The following is an 18,340-nucleotide window of genomic DNA, read 5'->3' as shown; positions in this document are numbered from 1 at the left end:
AGACCTGCCAGGAGCTCCTAGAGCCCCACACCCACAGCACGGCTAGACAGTGCAGCCCCTTCCCGGCACCCCACCGCCATCACCCTGCTCCTGGCCACTACACCTCCTGCCTGGATGGTGATGGTGATGGTGATGATGATGATGATGATGATGATGATGATGATGATTTTTTAGATAAGCTCTCACTATGTAGTTCAGGTTGGCCTTGAACTCACAGTGATCCTCCTGCCTTAGCCTCCCAAGTGCTGGCATTACAAGTGTGCACCACTGTGCCTGGCCTGCCCGGGTTATTGAAAAGTCTTCCAGTTTGTGTTTCCCTCCTACAATCTCATTCTATCCAGCAGCTGGGAACAGCTTTTTAAAAGGACAAATCAAAATGAAGTCCAGGTCCTCACAACTTGAACACAAGACTCCTTGAACACGAGTCCCCCACCTCTCCCATCACACCTGCTCCACTCTTCCCCTCATGCATTCTAAGCATCTGGATTTTGTTGTTGTTCTTTGAAGTTGCCAAGGCTCTTCCTGCCTCACGACTTTTGCACTGACTATCAAGCTTGCCAGGAAATTCCCCAGAGTCACAGGCTGACTTTTTCTTAACACTCAGCTCACAAACGTAAGAAGTCTTTTCCAGGCACCCCACCTAACTACCCACCTTACCACCTTCACACTACTGAATTTTCCTTATGCTACCTGAAATTATTTAATTATTTCAGTTTGTGTTTGTCCCTCTCCCTCTACTGGATTGCCAGTTGCCTGCAGGTAGAGTTGTAGACTTTTGTTTCCATTCTCTAGGAGGTGTTAAATAAGTATTGGTTGAATGAATGAATGAGTCTTAGGGATGCCCCACTATAACTTAAAGTGACAGGTAGCAATATACCCATTTTACAGATGGGGAAACTGAGGCTCAATGGCCTTGAGTTATACAACTAAACAATAGCATCTGCTATCATGAGCTGAGTACCTGTCCTACAAAGGACATGCCCTTGATGCCTCCCCTCTCTCATCTCACTCCTTGTGGCAGCAGGATGCAGACAGGGCGATTATTCCTCATGTTTGATAAACTGAGTAACTAGGCAGAGAAATTAAGTAACCGGCCAAAGGTCAAGGGCTGGAGGCACTGCATTAAACACAAACCTGACTGATGAGGTTGCCGGTGCCTTTTGCCATCTTTTTTTTCTGCTGTGGCAAACATTGGCTTTGGGGGCGGCAGGCGTGGGGTGAATCAGAGACCCTGTCCCAGTGGGGAGCTCACCTCCTTCCTGAGCTCAGTTCTTCCTAGATGCAGCTGGCAAACCGAGGCAACCTACCCGTGAGTGCGCGTGTGTCTGTGAGTTTGAGTGTGTGTGCACACGTGTGTATGTGTGTGTGTGTGGGGGGGCGTTACAGATGCCGAAACTCAGAACTCACTGAGTCCCCTCCCCAGGCCCTATACCTTGCACGGCCAGCTCAGCGCTGGCGTAGATGGTGCCGTGCTTGTTTTCCGCCACACACTGGTACATGCCTGAGTCTTCCAGGCTCAGCTTGGAGAACCGCAGGTCCCCGGCCAGCACCTCCACGCGGTTCTGTGCAGGAGAACCCGGCCCGGGGCAGGGTAGGGCAGGGGGTCAGGCTCCGGCAGGGGAGGAGGGACAAGGGGAGGCGGGGGCGGGCGTGCTAGCCTCACAGTCCCCTGGGATGGGGCTCACGGATCCAGTCCTGCCTCAGGGACCCCCGGAGCCTCAGGATCTGCGATTACCAGGCCTCCCCGAGGTCAGAGGGGCCAGGTGACCCACTGACGACCACACTCTGTTTTGGGGGACTGGGTTGTACCCGCATCCCGGTCTCCCAGATTCTATCCCGTTGACCAAACTGTGGCAGTGTGACTCCGGTGGAAAAGAGCACCCAGATCCCCCCCATGACATCCCATTGGCCCAGAGAGGCTGCTAGTGCTCCGGGCAGCGTGAGGGTGCCTAGGGAACCAGATGAGCAGAGGAGGGGGTCGTGCCGGAGGAGGCCCCAGGGCGTTACCTGGGAGGCCAGGGGCTCCCCGTTCCGCAGCCAGCGCACTGTGGGCCGGGGCTTGCCAGCTGCTGCGCAGCCCCAGCGCAGGTTGGCGCCTATGTCGGCCTCTGTGTCTGCGATCACCTTGAGCCACTCGGGCTGAGCTGTAAGGAGCAAGGGAGAGAAACCTGGGATGAGCGGGAGCGGCCGCGGCTCATAGAATGGAAATAGAAAGACTGCAGCACTGGTTTAAGACAGCAGAGGGCGCTGCCTGCACCCTCAGACAGAGAAGACAAGCGGGAAAAGGGGGAAAGGAGAGAAAATTGCACTCCATGGTTGTCCCAGCGGCTGTTTTAGCGACTGAAGTCGTCCTGAAGCCTCCAGTGTGCTTTTCGCACTCCTGGCTGAGGCTCTGAGCTGGCCACAGCAGCAGGAGTAGCCTCTGCGATTCCAGACCCCCGTGCAGCCCTGGGGCAACAGGGAGCCTCCCAGCTCGGGCCTTTTCGTCAGCGGGCAGGCAGGCCGAGGGGTCCCCGCCCTGTACCCTGCACGATGATGCGGCCCTGGACGGTGTCGCGGCCCTTGGAGTTCTCTGCCTCGCACTCATAGGTGCCCTCGTCCTCGAAGCTCACGCTGGGGATCTGCAGGGTGGGCTCGGCGGTGGCCCACTGCGGGGACAAGGAGCCGTCCACTTTGCGCCACTTGATCCTGGGGACGGGGCTGGCGGGGCGACAGAGGCAGAGGGGCGGGCTGAGCTGGCGCTCTCTGGAGTACAGGACTGCTGTTACCCAGACTCCAGGCCCTCTGGGGCTGCTGCACCGCTGGACAGGGGACCACAGGCCTGGGAGCGGGCAGAGGCACAGGGCCCCATTCTCATGCTCTTCCCCCAGGTCCAAGCGCAAAAGAACGCGAGCCAGCTTCCTGGCCTGCCCTGTCCTCCGCCTCAGACCTGAAGCCGCAAACCTGGGCAGCGCTGAGGTGGCTTGCCCTCACCGCGATGTGGCCTGTGACTTGTGTCTGTAGGAGTCCTTTCACCCTACTTCTGAAAGGCTCTTTAGCTACTAGTAATCTGTGCATTGAAATGGACTGCAAATCAGTGTGTTTGTTTTGGTTTGGTCCTGGGTATCTAACCTAGGGATGCTACATCCTCAGCCCCTTATTTAAAAAAATAAAAATAAAAATTTGTTTTGAGGCAGCATCTCACTAAGTTGACCAGGCTGGGCTGGAACTTGTGATTCTTCTGCCTCAGCCTCCTTAAGTGCTGGGATTATAGGGGCAAGCCACTGTGCCCAATTGGGAATCAGAGAGTCTTAAAGGGCCAGTGTTGCCCTCCCATGTGCTTTTCATGGGAGTTTTCTGGAGGCCTAATGGCTTTTCACAAAGCAGCCCCATATTTGAGGAATGAAGGAATTGAGGTCACATGTTTTCATTCATCCCACAAACATTTATTGAGCATCTGCTATTGCTTAGTCTAATTCCAGTGACTCCTTTTCCTGGGAGCGTGAGAAAGATAACACTTTCTGTTATAATTTTTGAAATAGAAAGCTGTTAACATTCATAGACTATTTACTAAATGTCAGGCACTGTTGTAATGATGGTATATATATATATACTCATTTAACCCACACAAGGATGCTATTATTATCCTACTGTTATCACTATTTATAAACAAGGAAACTGAGGCACAGTTTTACCTAAGGTCTCCTAACCAGCAAGTGGAAGAGGTAGGGTTTAAACCAGGCAGGCTGGGTTGGGGTCCACAATAGCCTGCAGCCTGGGGATTTCTCAAGCCATCTGAGCCTACATGTGTGCCGAAGGACCACATGACACATACATGAGACCCCTGGTGAGAGGTGTCTCATCTATAGAGAGTGTCCAGCGCTCATAGGCCCTGCGAGGGGCCGAGGTGACTGTGCATGACCTTGCCCACTCTTACCCTATGTCCCTGGGAAGCTGTGTCCCACCCTAGGGAGCCTCACTCCCACCACTTACTTCCCAAAGGCAAAGCATTCCAGGGTGACCTGCTGTCCCACCAGTGCGTAGGTCTCTGCGGGGAACCGAGCCTTGATGCTGGGTGCAAAGAGCCGGGGATCTGGGGAGAGAAGGGTCTTGCAAATCACATGCAGTGACTCCAGGGAGGTGTGGCTCCAGCCCTCAGGATCGGAGGACCGCAGTGCCTGCTGGAGCTTGTGCAGCTGGGCAGTTGGGTGGGATCTGGGGAGACTCCTGTTCCCATTCTTGGGCCTGGCACAGGGTCTGAGGCCTTGCTGCAGGAGGGCCAGGGTCCAGACCCTGACTCCTGTGCCATGTGAGTTGCTCTTCACTATTTCTAAGGGGAACCCCATTTTCCCTCTCAGTTCCCCCTCCTGTCGTGCCCACTCAGAGACCCTGACCTTCTGCAGCCAGGTTGAGCTGTGCGAACTTGCTGAAGACGCTCTTGGTGGAGAAGTCCATGTGGCTGGTGGCCAGGCAGGAGTAGTTGCCCAGGTCCGAGGCATTGGTCCGTGCAATATACAGGTTCCCTGTGGTCTGGGACACGAAGTGACGCCCATCCGTCGGGATGAAGTTGGGGAACTCGTTGAGGAGCCAGCGGTAGGACAAGCCTAGGATGTGAGGAGTTGGAGGAAACCAGGGAGTTCTGGGTTCAGGGGGGATCTGGGTGGGACCCTAACATGCTGGCAGTGGTCTTTGGGCCCTGGCCTGAGTCCCCAAGCCCTGGGCTGGGGCTGCGGAGAGATGTGACTCTAATCTGCCCTCAGAGAGTGCTAGGTGCTTGGGACCTACAATCAGGAGCAGCTAGCAAGGGGCAGACATAACAGAAACAGGTCACTTAAAGTTAGCCACCTGCCTGCCTACTCCAGCCTTCCTCCACGGAGCATCCAGAAGTCTTTCCCGTGTCCCCGCCTGCAGAGTCCCCACTCACCTGGGTAGTGGGCAGGTGGATTACAGGGCAGCATCACACCCCAGCCTTCGTGGGCCTTCACTGGGTCTCGCTCCTCTTTGGAGAATTCCTGCAGAACTGGGGACAGAGGTGGGGCTCAGGCACTGTCCTCCAGGCCTGGTCCCCTCCCCACCTCATCCTCCACAGGAAAGCTGCAGTTCTTTAGCGAGGGTGGGAAAACCTAGCTTGGGGCTGTCCACCTGTCCTTCCAGTCACCTTTCTTGCCCTCTTTTGCCCTCCCCCAGTGTCTTGGCCCCACCCTGAGTCTCACAGCCGAAGCGGAGGATGGCCTCCCTGCTGACCACGGTGCCCACGGGGTTTGAGGCCAGGCACTGGTAGACACCGGCATCCTGTGCTTTGGTGGGGTTCATGATGACCAGGTTGCCCCCTACCAACTGGTGACGGGAGCCCGGTTCCAGCTTCATCTCGGTGCCATTCATCTTCCACCTGCCACAGAGGACAGAGGAGCGGACCTCAGCCCTGTGATGGCAGGGCTGACCTGAGAGAAAGCCATGGCTTCCGAGGGCCTCCCCGCACCCACTGCAGGGGCCTCACCTGTAGGTGGCAGGAGGGCTGGCCCGGGCCCGGCATGCCAGTGTCACCTGCTCCTCTGTGGACTCCTCTGGGAACAGCAGACCGAGAGGCTGGTCTTCAAAGACAGGCCCAAACGTGGTTGGGGATCCTTGGGCCAGACTCCAAGCTGCAGATGGGGACACACCAGAGTCCTCAGGGCCTGGGGCTAGCTGGAGCCTGGCCCCTGGGGCTGTGCCATCCAGCAATAGTCTCCGTAACAATGAGAATGTTCCATTTTCTGCACTGTCCAATATGGTGGCCACTGGCCACCTGTGGCTGTTGAGAACTGGAGATGTGGCTACTGCAGCTGAGGAACTGAGTTTTTAATATGATTTAATCTTAATTAACTTAAAATTGAAATTGAATAGCCTGGGCTGGGCAGGCCCCATCTGGTCAGATTAGCACAGTCACTCACCCATGGTGGTACCCTCAGGTATTAAGCACCTGCTATATACGTGGCACTGGGCTGTGAAATGAACCAGACTCAGACCTTCCCCTTGAGGGAGCGTGAAGACTGGAAGTGGGCAGAAAACTGACAGTGCAAGGTGGTGTACGACATAATAATGGTTTAGGACCAGGGTGCTGGGAAGCAGTTGCTGCAGCCCTGGGAGACTTATTGGGAAGCCTCAGAGAGTCCATCTGAGATGGGCATGGCAGTGCAGGCCTGTAATCCCAGCTTTCTGGGAAGTCTGAAGCCAGCCTGGGTGACTAAGCAAGATCTTGTCTCAAAACAAAAAGTTAGAAGTGCTGGTGGATTGAGCTCAGTGGTAGAGCTTGTGCCTAGCATGGATTCAATACTCAGTACTGCAGAAAAAGAGGGGGCAGTGAGGATGTGTGTCCCTAGAATCTATGGGGCTGCGCTTTGGCTGCAGCTGGGCTGGGCCTCACAGGGCAGGTTATGGTAGCCTTCTGAGCTTTGGAGTCTTGTGGACAGGAAAGAGCATGAATCTGCCTCCCAGGCCCTGCAGGAGGGTTCAGTCAGAACCCGCTAAGGTAGCTGGTGGAGGGTGCCTGCGCTCAGCAAATGTCTGCTGGTCCCACGTGTGGGTGGGCAGGAGCTGGGGGAGAAGGAAGGGCTGACCGCGGGTGGATGGCGGCAGGTTGATTGGTGGCAGTCTTACAAAATCTCAGTGTCACAACTCAAGGGGCTCAGAAAAGGGAATGACTTGCCTGCTGTAGTCACACAGCAAGCCTGTGACACAGACAGGTCTAGATCTCAGGCCTCCAGAAGTTGCTGAACGGATGGGTATCACACATGAAGGTGCAGTTGGCATGGCAGCCCTGCTCTGAGGCGGACGCCTCTCTCAGTACCACTTTCCTGTCTTCCCAGTATGGAGAGGACAGTGCCTCACACTCCTTCCACAAGACGGGCCAGTTGGATTGGCCACCGTGGTGTCGGCGGGAGCCAGCTCCCTGAGTGGCCCCTACCTCTGAGTGCAGTTGACTTCAGCCCTCCTTGGTAGATGGAGGGGAGGGACCCCCATTAACCAATTAGTGCCTCCTTTCCAAGTGCATCCAGCTGTCAGCCTCTTCCAAGGATGGACCCAATGCTGCAGCTGAGGCCCGGCCTGGCCCCTGGGGGCTGGGGGCAGCTGTTCAGTAGCTCTCAGGATGAGGGAGGAGGCAGGGCTCCCAGGAAGCACCGATGCAGGTGTCCCGCCCCACTCCCCACTACCTCGACCGTCCCGCTCTCTCACTGCTGCCCCAGGCCTCGCAGAGGGCCGCGGCATCTTCTCGGCTGGAAAGCCCAGCTTAATCCCCAGTTAATGATGGTGGTGGAGGGTAGGGACCCCTGCTCCAGCTGGGACCACGGGGAGGGGAGGGGAAGGAGAAGGCGAGAGGCAGCCAGGATGCTGGGAAGCACCTCGGACAATAGCGGCTCCCAGGAGGGGTCTGGGTGGTGGGGGCTGAGGAGGGGCCCAGGCACACACATGCTCTGAGACTGTCTTTCTTCCTGTACAACCTTTCTCTTCTGCACTCCGCCATGTGCACACCCTGTGGTCACCTGAATACCCACGTGCACACCACATTGCTCACCTGCACACTTGTGTCACACATACATGCATGCATAATACACACATGCCTCTCGCAGCGCCTCACATGGCCAGACACATGCATTTGTTCTATGCCCAAGCAGCTGCACATGGCCAGGTAGACTTATTTCTATACGCACGATTCCACAGGCCTATTTATTGACAACAAATACATGAATTAAAGAAATAACACAACTCGGTGTTACTGGTCAATCCCTCGCTGCTTATTGCTCCCGTGTTTCCTTCTTATAAACACGACAGGATAGGCTCCTCATTTTCTCTTTATACCAGTGCAGACCCTGAGATGTAGAAAGCTTTAGTAATTTGTCCCATACAGCAAGAAGCAGATCAGGAGATTTTGCCCTTGGGTAGCTTTCTTTTTGTTCTTTCTTTTCTCCTCCTCCTCCCTCCCTTCTCTTCCTCCCTCTTCTCTCCCCTCCCCTTTCCCCATCCTTCTCCTTCTCCCTCTTCTTTTTGTGATACTGGAGATTGAACCCAGGGCTTTCTCTCTCTCTCTCTCCCTTTTTAATATTTTATTTTGAGACTGAGTTTCACTAAGTCTTTAAGTTGCTCAGGCTGGGCTTGAACTCGCGATCCCCTGCCTCAACCTCCCAGAGTGCTGGGATTACACACGGGCACCCACACAACATGATGTCCATGATTCTTCACCCACGTTTTCCATCAGAACCATCAAAGGCCCTGTTCCACCCCAGAGGCCAGGAATCAGAGTCACTAGCAACTCCTGGGAATCTGCCTGGGTGGTGGTGGCAGCTGCGTGGGCCCAGAGCTCGCACTGTACGGAAGGCCTCGTGCATCCCAGAGGGTGGCGGTGGAGAGCCCAACTCTGTGTTAGGCTCCCAGACACCTCCAAAACATGGTGCCCCTCCATGCTGCACCCCACTTATGCCTCCAGCCTCATAGCATCCACCTCCACAGACACCACCACATACCCCCAACTTTCCTCCACAGCTGCATACACACCCAACCACACATGCAGCTTCCCACACATGTGTGTTTGCACACACACACACACACACACACACACACACACACACACACACACAGAGGCAAAGCAGCTCTGGCTGTCCTTGTTCGTTGTGCTCACAGATTTGCTCCTAGTTCCTGTCCTGGTAACTCTTTCCTTGGGCATCTGGGACCTCGCAGGGGAAGGGCTTAGAGAGCTGAACAGGGAGGAGTCTCACGGCTCTCCCTGCTTTTCCTTGATTAGGGCACCTGGAACCCAGGGCTTTTCCCCAAGAGCAGGGCAGCAAGAGAGCTAAGGACTGAGGCACCTTCCTGGCAGGGGTGGGGACAAGTGATGACATTTTCCACATCTCCTTCTCCCTCTCCCTCTCCCTCCCTCTCCATCTCCCTCTCTCTTTCTCTCTAAGGTGTAGGTCCTGGCCTCTGGCAGTGGACCTGTGGCCCCTGGATGCTGCCGCACCCGTTGCTTAGGAAGGGGCAGGTCCAGCACCAAGCTACCCGAGGGAGGGGACACTGAGGAGCCCAGGCACTTCTCCTCTGGCCTCTGTGGATCTCCTGTTCTGTGCTACCTGGGCTCCTACACTTAGGATCAGCTCTGTTTCCCAGCAGCCTCTGCGAAGTGGGTACAGGATTGGTAGGCACTGAGGAACGTAAGGAGAACAACTGGAAGTGTGCCAGAGGGCACGAGGAGCCAAAGAACACCAGCTTGATGTCGCAGGTGCTGTATGTGGGGAGGTGCAGTCTGAGCTCTGGGAATCCCAGGATGGTGGAGCGTGGGTACAGGGTGTTGTGGTTTGTGTCTAGATGTCCCCCACAAAGCCTTGTACAGTCAGAGGGCTTTTTCAGTGGTGGCTGAATCTAGAGTGTGTGGTGCTGGGACTAAGGGCGGGTGATTAATAAATCAGTCCACTGATGGGTTTGGCATGGCACCGGCTGGAGGTAAGGATGTAAGCGCTACATGCATCTGCCCTAGCCCAGGTAGCCTGTGTGCAATATAAGAGACACAGAGTCTTGTCTCTGACCTTTGTTGCTTTTTCAGCGATTGCCATGTGCAGGGAGGTGGCCAAGTTTGGACTGAAACTTCTATAAACCGTGAGCTAAATAAACCTTTCCCCCTTTAACTTTGGGTGTGGGGTATTTTGTCTCAACAACAAGAGAAAAGTAACTTAGGCACTGGGGTGCAAGTCTCCCCACTGCAGACCCTTCTGGGGGAAGAAGAAACACTTGGTCAGCCAGGCAGGGAAAAGGGGGTGATGGAATAGCACAGGGGCCCTGAGCAGCAGGTCCTGGACACCTCCGCAGATGGAGCAGGGCTGTCTCAGCCCTGTGTCTCACCTCCCTCCCTTCTCCAGGCCCTCCTCCCTCAGCCAAGCTGAGCACCAGAATGAGAGTTGGGCTTCTCTGCTGGGCCTCAGCCCGGCCCACGTCCGGCCCTCCATTGGTCCCTTTGCAGTGACACTGTCCCTGGAGGGAACCCCCACAGTCCTGGGGTGTCACTGCAGTCTCCTGTAGCAGAGATTCTACAGCAGTCCGAGGCGACTGCTGGGCACTTGAAGTGAGCTGTGGACACCATCGTTAACGTGAACTGAGCCTTAGCTTTGCAGTCCTGTGAGGGAAGTGAAGCCTTAGGTTCCAGCTCCAGGGGTGGGGGTGTAGCACAGACGTAGTGCACTTGCCTAGCATGTGCGAGGCCCAGGGTTTGACCCCCCTACCACAAAACACAAAAGCAAAAATGGTACAGCTCCAGGCTGAGAGTGTAGAGATCTGGTTGTGCCATAGTCTTGCTGTGTGACCCCGAGTAAGCCACTTGCCCTCTCTGGGTCATTCCTCCTTCATCTACAGCATAACAAAGATTCATTTCCTCTCCTAACCTCAAAGGCCAGGTAAGATCCACAAATGGGGAATTTTTAGCAACAATACAGAGGCAATTATTTGCATAATCATCACCAAATCATAGCAATGATTTGACAATATAATCATCCCCTCAGAACCCACATGAACCCTCTTACCTGGGGAGGAGACGAGGGCTGAGGTGGCCAGCAGCAGCAGCGGCAGGTGTGGCTTCATCCTGGGGGGTGTCCCCATGGTGGCCTGTGCAGGTGGAGGAGGGGATCTGAGGAGAGGAGCCTCAGGCCAGCTGAGGCGCCCCGGGCTGGAGGCTGAGAAGCACCTGCGAGGAGACAGAGCTCTGAGTGAGGCCGAGGCACCCCTCTGGCCCAGGCCTGTCTGGTCAGCGATGCTCTTACTGGCTGCTCCGGCTGCTTCCCGAATCGCCGAGGCACTCATCCTCCCGGGCCCCAGGGGAAGGGCTTGGCTATTACCAAGGAGCTCTTCCCCAGGCTGAGTGCCTCCTACCGCCCCCCTGGGAACCTGAGTCTGCCCTGTTTCCCGGCTGCCCCCGCCAGCCAGCCGGGTGCTGCTCAGGAAGTGAGAGCAGGGACTAATTGGGAGGCAAAACCCCACCTGCTCGCTCCTTGATGATGGCTCTTGATGTAGGGTCCAGGCACAGGGCCTGTGCCTAGGCTGGGGACCAGTGACATCATGCTCTGGCTACTCGGGTTCAGGGCTGATTCCTCCCTCTACCTCTCCCCTACAGTCACCTGGGTGGGGTTAAACAGCGCCTCTGGGAGCTGCATTAAGTATCTTGAGACCACTTCACTTTTCTAGCAGTGAGAAGGGCTCTCGTGATTTATCCACAGCCTCTGGCCAGAGTGCCCAGGTAAGGCATTTAAATGCTTGGCCCCATTAGCCATGCTTGGGCCAGGTGGGCTAATGGCCCGGCGGACCTTCTAGGCTGAGGTTAATGCAGCCCCCAAAGCAGCCTCCCTTTTGCAGCACAGCAGAGACCTGGTTAGACCCGGAGCTCCCAAAGCCCGCATTCTGTCTATGCAGGCACTAAGAGGGACAGAGCCCAGGGTGCACCCTGCCTCCTTCACACCCTCCCTTTAGAAAGAACTCCGCAGGGACAGGACGCCCATGACCTCTGCCATTTCAGCAGCTGCTGGCATCTGCAGGAACTGGGTGTTGGGGGAGAAGCGGCCCCAGGGCCTGCCAGGGAGGCAGTGGCAAGGGAGGCTGGGTGGAGCCTAGAATCGGGAGTTAGGGAGGCAGTGGTGAGCAGACGGCCCTCCCTCCCCACCCAAACCCCAGCCCCACATGCCTGGAAGGGCGCCCCTTGCTGTTCCTGCCACTGTCATCCCAAGACTTGGGGTTCCCAGCCCCTCCGAATCCGCCCACATACCACCCCTTCTCAGGTGATGTCCAGGGAGCCTCCCGAGAAAGGGCCTGTTCACATCCCACCCCTGCTGGGGAGTGCCCAACATGCGCCCGTCTGCACACAGTTAGAATTCAGCTCTGATCAGTTTTAATTTTTTTTTTTTTTTTTACATTTCAGACAAGATCTCACTAAGTTTCTCAGGCTGGCTTCCAGCTTGCAATCCTCCTGCCACAGCCCCTTCTGCCCCCGGTTGTGGGGACTGTACGGGTGTGCCACCACATCCAACTTCCAGGTCTGATCTTGGTGACACTCTTGGTGCCTTGCCCATGAAGCTGATGTCTCCCCTAGAAGGTTGTGATCTCCCCAAGGCGAGAGACCATGCCATGTACATCTTAGTATCCCTGTTTCTAGCAAAGTGCCTGGCACACAGAAAGTGTTACTTGTGTGTCACATTTAACTGATTGAGAACATCTGTGCTTCTATTCTTCTAGGAGCTGGTAGGTGTATGCATGAACACACACACACACACACACACACACACACACACACACACACACACACGTCCCTAGGGTCAGCAGGGCGGTCTCAGAAGTGTGCCCCTAAGTGCCATACAGATGCAGGAGTGCTCCTCAGAAAAGGGAGGCCTGGAGATAGATGGAAAATTGCGGGGTCTGCATGAACAGGGATGGGTGACATGACCTCATCTCTGTACAGCTCTGTGAGCTTCTTGGACAAGGTTGTCCCCTGTGAGCCTCAGTTTCTCTCATCTGCCTCATGGAGATTATAAAGCACACTTGGCAGTGGAGCCCCAGGATGGTTCTCAAGCCGCTGTGAGGCCTGAGGCTGCTCAGACTTGCTCTGGGACCATAGTTGGGAGAGTGGGAGAGAGGACTGGGCCCCAGGCCCCTCCCTGCTGCTGCGGAACAGCTCCACTTATCTCTGCTTCCTCTACTAGACTTTGCAGGAGGTTGCCTGGTGGAGAGAGAATCTCTCCAAAGAGTTTGAAAACCACCCCCTTGGCACTGGTGTGCCACAAACTGGGGCCTGGCACACAGAAGATGCTCCATCATCATTTGCTTCGGCCCTCTGTCAGTCTGCCAGTGCCAAGAGCTCCATGCAGAGCTGGGGCCAGCCTGTGAGGGGCCTGGCCTGTAGGTGCTTTGGGAATGTGCCAGAGCAAGGCAGAGATGGACGTCACAGTGGTCACCTCCATCCTGCAGTGGTCACAATTTTCCTTTGTTTCTAGCACCATAGATAATTACTATTGATCATAGGTAACCCAACCCAGCTCATTTTAAACTTCAGTTTAATCCAGGCTTTTATCAGCCATCTCCTCAGCCTGAAGGTCCTGGGGACCCTCTGGGGACCAAGATCTGCAGTCTTAGAGGAGATGTATGTGGGGTCAAGAAGGACTTTGGATGGCCTTTGGGGGCACTGGAGACCAGTCAGCCTGATCAGATGTACACTGAGCCAAGGCCTTGCATGAATGAACACACACACACACACACACACACACACACACACACACACACACACATGCACGCACGCACACATGCACGGTGCACTTACAGATGAGCATATGGTCTTGCCCTGTATTCATTTCATTATTGTGTGTGCTAATCCTGTACCAGGCACCATGCTGGGCACAGGGAGCTGGTGATAAAGACACACCCTTTGGGGGGCTCCCTGACCAACCAAGGGTGGCCATAAGATGTGCTCACAATCACAGAGACCATTCATCTCCCCTCACCATCTGCCCTATGACACATTCTAGAATGCCCAGGCTGGCAGAGGCTTTTTGTCAGGAGCAAGGCTGAGTGGAGCTATGCCAGGGCCAGAGCAGCCTCCTCCAACTCTGAGCCAGCCTAGCCTCACCCAGGCCAGCTGCCCTGGCACAGGGGTGCAAGCACAGACTGGCACGGTCGGGTACAGGCTGTCACCATTGGGGAGTGATCCTGTGAGGTTCCAGTGCATGGGGAACAGGCCACTTGGGGACTCAGGGGTGCTGCAGGAGTTCTGAGCTCAGGAAACAAAGGGCCTGGGGACAGCAGGCTGTGAGCTAGGCTCCAGCACACGACAGGATTTCCTGGGCTAAGGACCGCTGCGTGGAGCCACTCAGAGGAGAAAAGATGCGCTCCTCCAAATGCTGTCTCTTGGGATGCCAGTTCCTGGCCCCAATTTTACCTCTCCTCCTCCAGTAATGGAGATTGAAACATTAAGGGATCTGGCAACTTGGAAGAGTGGTGGATTGGAAAAGGGGGGGTTTGGAGCCCAGTTGAGGGCAGAGATGATTTATTCCCAGTCTTCAAAGAATTGCAGGAGCTCCTGGGGTCTGCACCTTGGCCTTTATCCTGTACACAGCACAGGATATTAAGATAGGGCAGGCTAGTGAGTCAGCGGGTCTGGTGTTTACTAGTTCTTGTGACCCTAGAACATAACAGCTTCAGTCTCCCATCTGCACAGTGAAGAAGAGCTGGGTAGGACCTGCTTTAAGGCACTATAGTGTTATGAGGTTAGAGTCATACCTGGTCCATTTTAAGTGTTCAGGAAAGAGCAAACTTTATAGCTGAGGATGCTCCCAGCCCATGTGTCCCAAGCAACCTTGCTCATCCACGAGTCAGGATTACTGTCACTGTCATATCACTCTGCCATATTCACATGAGCTTAGGACGCTGACATATCCACCATCCTGGGCAGGCACCTTCCTCCTCTAACATGCCACAGGTGGAAGGACCTAGGCGAGCACCAGTAGTCATCCCAGGCTGGGACACATGAACACGTCCATGGGAGCATTGTCCCCTATACGATGTGCTGGGGAGGGACCCAGCTGGGACATGATCATGGGCTCTCAGGAAGAGATTCTCCTTCCCAGCTCCCAGCCGCCTTGCCTCACACATGCTGGACAGATGCGGGACAATGACCTACACCCTCAGCCCCAGAAGGGCCCTTTTTCAACATGCCAGGAGCAAGGATAGTTGTTTTGAGTTGTTATTGAGGAACCAAATCAAGGAGAAAATTTCCTCATATATCAGCAAAGCACTGTCTGAATGTTCCTCTATCTCTGCTGAGAGGAGACTCCTTTCCAGGCCTCAGACAGTTTCCTGCAGGTGGGTTCAGGGCAGAAGCTTGGACTGCAGGGCAGGACGGCTGCACTCTGGCAGGTGGGGGAAGCCTGAGGTCTTTGGGTTGGCAGATATGGAGAGGATGTGGGTTCTGGCTGGAGGAGACCCAGAAGGCCTTGCCTGGTTGGGTGCCTCTTGGGAGGGGCAGGGTTGGCTTTCACATCTAAGTAGGGGACCCAGTTGCTCCTGAGATGAGAAGGATGCTGAGGTGCACTTGGAGCTGAGTTATCCTAGGCAGGAAGGTACTCGGGTTTGGGGTGAGAATGTTACATGCTTTTGCTTTTGTTTGCATCCCTTTTAGTAAACAAAGAAACTGGGCCTAATTCTGTAGCAAGGACTCACTAAATCACAGAAGGGGCCCTCTTCACTCTGGGATGGTAATACCTGGAACGCTGGGCACACAGAAGTCCCAGGAATTCTCCAGGGTAGCAGCAGCCCTAGGAATGCGGTCTACTTTGGGGGAAGTGGTCCTCCTGAAGGGTGAGAAACATCTGGTATGCAGGGGGAAATGGAAGCAAAGCTATCTTATGGGTTCCTGAGTCACAGTCAGGAACTGGGCGAAAGAGGATGACTGGAGGCTAGAAGGAATTCAAAGGTCACCGTCCAACCGCTGCCTCTAGGGAGACTCAAACCTTGGACCAGACCCCAGGCCTCCACGCCGTCTTTAGAGTCATCATCCCCAAGAAGATTGCCCCATTGCTCACCTTCCTGCTGGGGAGGTGTGGCCCTCAGTCTGACCTACATCCTTCTGCTTCACTGGGGTATGCTTTGCTCCAGTTCTTCCCTCTTTCCTGACAACCTGGTCCTGCCCTAGGAATCCCTCCAAAAAATACGAACACCACTCACACTTAGGCTTACAGACTGTTTTTGAATGTCCTTTTTTGCCAACGTTTGGCTTGAAAAAGTTTCTGGCAGACGGACCATGCATCTCCCAACAACCCCCAAGAGGTAGCACTGATGGGCTCTGAGCAGAGGGTACTGTGGGCTGTGACCCTACTCCTCAGGAGCAAGTCCCATCAGACAGGCAGTGTGTCTGCGCTCCCGTGGTGCGCACTTGCTCAGAGCCCATCCCACAGCGTCTCTGCACTGGCAAAAGAGAGTGCCGGTTGGGGTTTGATAGGAGTGAGATCTGAAGCCAGAGGAGTTGATGTGAGCAGAGGAGGGGCGAGAGGGAAGGGGTTGGCCAGATGGGGAGATGGAGGGAGCATTCAGGCCCTGAAGCCCCGCCCATCTCTGGGGGCATCATGCTCTGCTCTCCTGGCCCTCTGCCCCCTTGACACTTAGGGTTAGGGGTTAGTGGGAGATGGCAGTGGCTCCCACAGAAAGCAGGTGGACCTTGGTGACTTTGACACCATCAGCTCAGGGACCCTGGTCTGTCTGCCTCATCTCCTGCCTCCCTGTTACTGGGGAAAACTCCTGTGGGACATCTGAAGGGTCTTTGACCTTAGGGCAGAAGCCCCGCGAATGATTCTGCCTGGGCCTGGCTAGAAAGTGGTTAATGGGTGGGCCCCATGGGGAAGGGTGGATGGCAGCCCAGGCCAGGAGAGAGGGGACCTGTGCTGATCTCCTGGCTATCGCCCTGCCCCACCCCCAGGAGTCTCGGCCACTCCAGTGGCTCCCGTACATCGCCTATTCTTTGCTGCCCTTGACCTCCCCTGCCTGGTTGGATCCCTTCCAGTGGGACATGGGACCAGGCACCAGAGAGACGGAGGGGCTAAGCGGGTGAGAGTCCCTTTGGCCAGAGGCTGGGGAGAGGGACCAGACGCTTGGGCTCTTCTTTCTCCTGTTTCCTCTTGGACAGAGAGAAAAAGTGCTCAAACCCACCCTCGTCCAGGGCTGGGGCGGTGGTGCGTGCAGCCCATTTCTTCTGTTCACATTGGATTCCCAAACCTCCAGACAACCTTGACTGACAGCCCTTCCCTGGGTACACTGGCCCAGCCCCCTGCAAGAGGGAGCAGCACGGTGCGCCGCGCTGCCCAGTGCAGCACAGGACACTCTCCTTGTGCAGGCCCTGCCTCACTGGAAACCCTCACTTCCTGGACCTGGCAGCTCCTGTTGGAGAAGGTGACAGGATTCAGCTCTGGCCACTCACAGGGTCACTTGCTGCTTCCCCACCTCTGGCCCATTAGTTAGGCCCATAGCGCTGGGCGCTGGGCTTGCTTACTCCTTCTAAAACCCCCTGGAAAGCCCAACTTTGAGAAAATCCTTCCTCCTACCGATGAAGCTGAGGGGGAGAGATCTGTGGAGAAGACAAGGTTGAGGAAGGGGGAGGGGAAGAGAAGGAATCACAGTCCCAGTGTTCCAGGCTCTCGTACCTGAGAGTGGCTTGCCTCAGTTTCTCCTCCCTGGACTGAAGCTCCTGGACAGGCCTTGGCCCAAACTTGTGCTCTACTCTCTCCTCTCTCTTCCCCAGCCCCTCTCTCTGTCCAAGTGAGGCAAGACTTTGCAAAGAGGTCACCCTGCAGAGGCAGCCCCCAGCTGACCTCAAATTTGAGAACCTAGGCTCCATTGTATCCAGGGCTTCTCAGGGCGGGTCAGGGCCCAGGGCCTGGCCTTCCAGACTGGCCTGTCACCGGACTGGGGTGCCAGGGTGGGCCCAGGAACCTCTGCCCTGTCCTCAGGCAGGTGCTGTGGCCAGCTGGCCAGCTGAATTCCTGGACACACTCCCAGGGGCCAGCTTCCTGGGCAGGCTCAGCCTGGAGAATGCTGCCCACGTAGACAGGGTGGGGAGAGCCAGTCGGGTCCGGTGGCCGGGTTGGGGCTGGGGTGAGAAGTCAAACTGGCCCCTGCCAGGTGGGCATCCCTGTCTGCCCCTGGCCCCTCCCAAGTTACAGATGGGGTGTTTAGGGGCTGGGCATGGAGCCCCTGACCTCCCAGTGCCTAGGAAGCCCCTGGGATGGAGAAACAAAAGCGCTTGGCACCTACCTGCAGTGAGGGAAGGGGCTGGATGGGCAGGTGAATGCTGCTGGGGTTGGTGAGCAGAGACGGCCCCGCAGCCAACTCTCGGGCAGCTGCTGGAGGCCCCTGCCGGCCTCAGTCGCTGGCTATCCTGGTGCAGCGGCGGCCACAGCGGCGGCGGCGGTGGCAGTGAGGGCGCGCGTGTGTGCGCTCCCAGAGCCACTGCAGCATCTCTGCATCAAGATCTGCTCCTCCCTCTCCCAGCCTCCGCTCACTGGCTGGCTCCGGTCCTCAGCCAACGCTCGGGGCCCTGGAGATGGCTTCCTCGGCCCCCCTCCCGCCCCCTTCCGTCCCCACCCTCCTGGCTCTACCTCATTTGCTGTCATTTAAGGACCAGGGAGCAAGCACAGCGCCTGTCTTCCATAATGCATGGGCAGCTGCTGGGCTGCCGGCCGCGGGGCGCTGTCTGGCCCGCGGCCCCCCTTCCTGCCCAGCCCAAAGCTAAGGGGCTAGAGAGGGGTGATGGAGGAGGGACAAAGAAAGTGTCTCTTGCTCCTCAGACCCTGGAGACTCATGGAGCCCAAACTTCTTG

The 18,340-nt window shown here is 56.1% G+C and overlaps 1 protein-coding gene across 1 annotated transcript in view; it reads right to left on the bottom strand.

Moving 5' to 3' along the window:
* Cntn2 (contactin 2 (axonal)) overlaps window positions 1-18,031 on the bottom strand; it is a 30,549-nt gene extending 12,518 nt beyond the window's left edge. The window contains exons 1-10 of the mRNA XM_005375340.1: window positions 17,776-18,031; window positions 10,521-10,681; window positions 5,477-5,621; window positions 5,193-5,368; window positions 4,904-4,999; window positions 4,374-4,583; window positions 3,973-4,072; window positions 2,525-2,700; window positions 2,008-2,144; window positions 1,433-1,562 (exon numbers count right to left, since the gene is read on the bottom strand). Of these exons, the coding sequence (XP_005375397.1) occupies window positions 1,433-1,562; window positions 2,008-2,144; window positions 2,525-2,700; window positions 3,973-4,072; window positions 4,374-4,583; window positions 4,904-4,999; window positions 5,193-5,368; window positions 5,477-5,621; window positions 10,521-10,596 (1,246 nt within the window). The 5' untranslated portion in view covers window positions 10,597-10,681; window positions 17,776-18,031. The remainder of the gene's footprint in view (window positions 1-1,432; window positions 1,563-2,007; window positions 2,145-2,524; window positions 2,701-3,972; window positions 4,073-4,373; window positions 4,584-4,903; window positions 5,000-5,192; window positions 5,369-5,476; window positions 5,622-10,520; window positions 10,682-17,775) is intronic.
* Between the last annotated feature and the right edge of the window lie 309 nt (window positions 18,032-18,340).

Source organism: Chinchilla lanigera, unplaced genomic scaffold (genome assembly GCF_000276665.1).
Source record: "Chinchilla lanigera isolate Chin_1 unplaced genomic scaffold, ChiLan1.0 scaffold00005, whole genome shotgun sequence".
NCBI lineage: Eukaryota > Metazoa > Chordata > Mammalia > Rodentia > Chinchillidae > Chinchilla > Chinchilla lanigera.
The sequence above is the reverse complement of the archived record's forward strand: the minus strand, read 5'-3'. Positions and strand labels throughout refer to the sequence as shown.